This window comes from Scylla paramamosain, chromosome 11, assembly GCF_035594125.1.
Source record: "Scylla paramamosain isolate STU-SP2022 chromosome 11, ASM3559412v1, whole genome shotgun sequence".
Classification (NCBI taxonomy): domain Eukaryota; kingdom Metazoa; phylum Arthropoda; class Malacostraca; order Decapoda; family Portunidae; genus Scylla; species Scylla paramamosain.
The window spans coordinates 7,860,001-7,862,500 of NC_087161.1; the positions used below are offsets into that span (position 1 = coordinate 7,860,001).

At 36.9% G+C, this 2,500-nt stretch overlaps 1 protein-coding gene across 4 annotated transcripts in view; it reads right to left on the reverse strand.

Annotated features, from left to right (window-relative positions):
* LOC135104908 (uncharacterized) overlaps positions 1-2,500 on the reverse strand; it is a 16,782-nt gene that overhangs the window by 13,743 nt on the left and 539 nt on the right. For 3 of the 4 annotated variants that reach the window (XM_064012653.1, XM_064012651.1, XM_064012650.1), the window contains exon 1: positions 2,458-2,500. This exon is cut by the window's right edge. The exons of the other annotated variant lie outside the window; for it this stretch is intronic. In XM_064012653.1, the coding sequence (XP_063868723.1) occupies positions 2,458-2,500 (43 nt within the window). The remainder of the gene's footprint in view (positions 1-2,457) is intronic. 4 annotated transcript variants of the gene reach the window in all.

Genomic DNA, 2,500 nt, shown 5'->3' on the forward strand with positions numbered 1-2,500 from the left:
CTTTTTTTGCCACCTGCACTTCCTCTCTCCTATCAATGACTCATCTCGCGCTCCTAATACTTCATTCCTTGCTCCATTTCAGCTCCAGCAATCCCAGGAAACGCTCTTTGCCTCAGGAAATCATTTGCCCGAGGAAACGTTTTCTGTGTAATATTGGTTTAATAAAATTGCAACACGACTTTAGTAAAATAGCTTCTTCTCTCAAAATTTGTGATTCCATAACATTCTGCGTTTCAGGTGCAGCCGTTTCCACAATACATCATATACCAGAAAAGGAATATCGCCTCGCTGGTGGAAGTATTGGGAAGCAGCCGGGGATTGAAAAAAAACAAACACTGAAAACAAATGAGTATGTCAAAGTGAAAAGTCTCTCTCTCTCTCTCTCTCTCTCTCTCTCTCTCTCTCTCTCTCTCTCTCTCTCTCTCTCTCTCTCTCTCTCTCTCTCTTACACACACACACACACACACACACACACACACACACACACACACACACACACACACACACACACACACACACACACACACCCACACGTCATAAACACACACACTCACACACACACACACACACACACACACACACACACACACACACACACACACACACACACATCTTAACATCAAGAATTTGAGAAAGAGATCAATCTATTAATAAACAACTGGTATTCCTTGGCACTGTTTCGGCAGCAACAACTCATCACGATAAAAGCCGCGCCAGAGGGCATGCGTAGCTCCAGGCAGCGGCAGCAGCTTGCATAACTAATGTCACATGGGTTCACGGCGGGAATGCTATCGCTCATGATACGTGGGTTCCAATATTGGCTGTTAATTAATTTGTTCATGCTTTATCCAGTCTACTGTCTTATAAGTTGGTAATCGCTGTAGACCTGAATAATTGGTTGTGATGTACTGTAGTGCTAGTCACTCTACAAGATTTTCAAATAGCTCGTACAGAATATTCCGCAAAAAAATATTAAATTATTTGGAGCGGAATCGTGACTCTTCTGGTAATACTTGATTTCGGCATCAATGTGAACAAACAGTACTAGATCTTCTGAAAATTCAAACACGTTCTTTTTTTTTCTTCATTATTCTTTGATGTGCCTCAACAAGGCCGGTGCCCTCATATAAATTTAAACATTTAAATGAAAATATAAACCATAATAAATCATAAGGTGAAATGCATTTTAGAGATTAAACAATTTACAGAAAATGGAATGCTTATTTTTAAATAATTCCACTTTATGCTGTATTTGAAAACTTTCTCTCCAGGAGAGTCATGCTCTATAATCATCGTTGTACAATAGCCTACTGTGATCAGCTTTTTTTTTTTTTTCGCGCCAATGTTTTGATGTAAGAAATTAGATTTTTCATTCTAATGTGGTGGAATTACTGCAGCTAAGTATTGAACAAAACAAAATTCTGAGTATGATTCTTTACCCATGCTTCCTGCAAATGTTTCTACCCAAGAACGCTCCTCGAATACAAGAAACTGACACTAACTTAAATTCTACAAATGCTTCTGTAATAAATTCCTAGCTCCGCTTTGGCTCAGAAGAAAATGGAGAATATTTCACCTTCATTCTTGCAACCAGTCATGCAATCGAAAATCAATCAGTATTAGTTTTAGTACTCAGTAATAAAAATTGACTTGCGTTACTGGATATGAGAAGTCGAGAGCAGAAACATGGCCGCCGGTGATCACTCGGACCAGTGCCAGTAAACCTCTCGGTATTATAGGATGTGTGTGATGCCGCACACTACTGCACTAGCCAGGAAAGGCTGAGGATACTATAAGAATAAATTTTCCGTACCATTCATTCGTCATTCACCAGAATTAATTCTCCGCCAGTCCAAGAATCAAATTAATGCATTCACAAGACATCTGCTTAAACAATATTGAGTGCTAAAAGTTACGGTGCATTAAGCAAGACTCTTTTGACTCCAACGCTACTCTGGCAGTAACATCAGTATGCTGGAATGGGTTTTTTGGAAGGAGGAAGCACCAGCCTCTCTCTCTCTCTCTCTCTCTCTCTCTCTCTCTCTCTCTCTCTCTCTCTCTCTCTCTCTCTCTCTCTCTCTCTCTCTCTCTCTCTCTCTCTCTCTCTATATATATATATATATATATATATATATATATATATATATATATATATATATATATATATATATATATATATATATATATATATATATATATATATATGTATATATATATATATATATATATATATATATATATATATATATATATATATATATATATATATATATATATATATATATATATATATATAAAAGATATAGAAGAGAGAGAGAGAGAGAGAGAGAGAGAGAGAGAGAGAGAGAGAGAGAGAGAGAGAGAGAGAGAGAGAGAGAGAGAGATGCATACATATGTATTATTCATTTCTTTCTCTATTATAATCACAAGCGGATTCATAAAACAAAAGGTACCTACCTCAAATCTTGCAGGTTTCTGTTACTTAAAGCACTTATTGGAT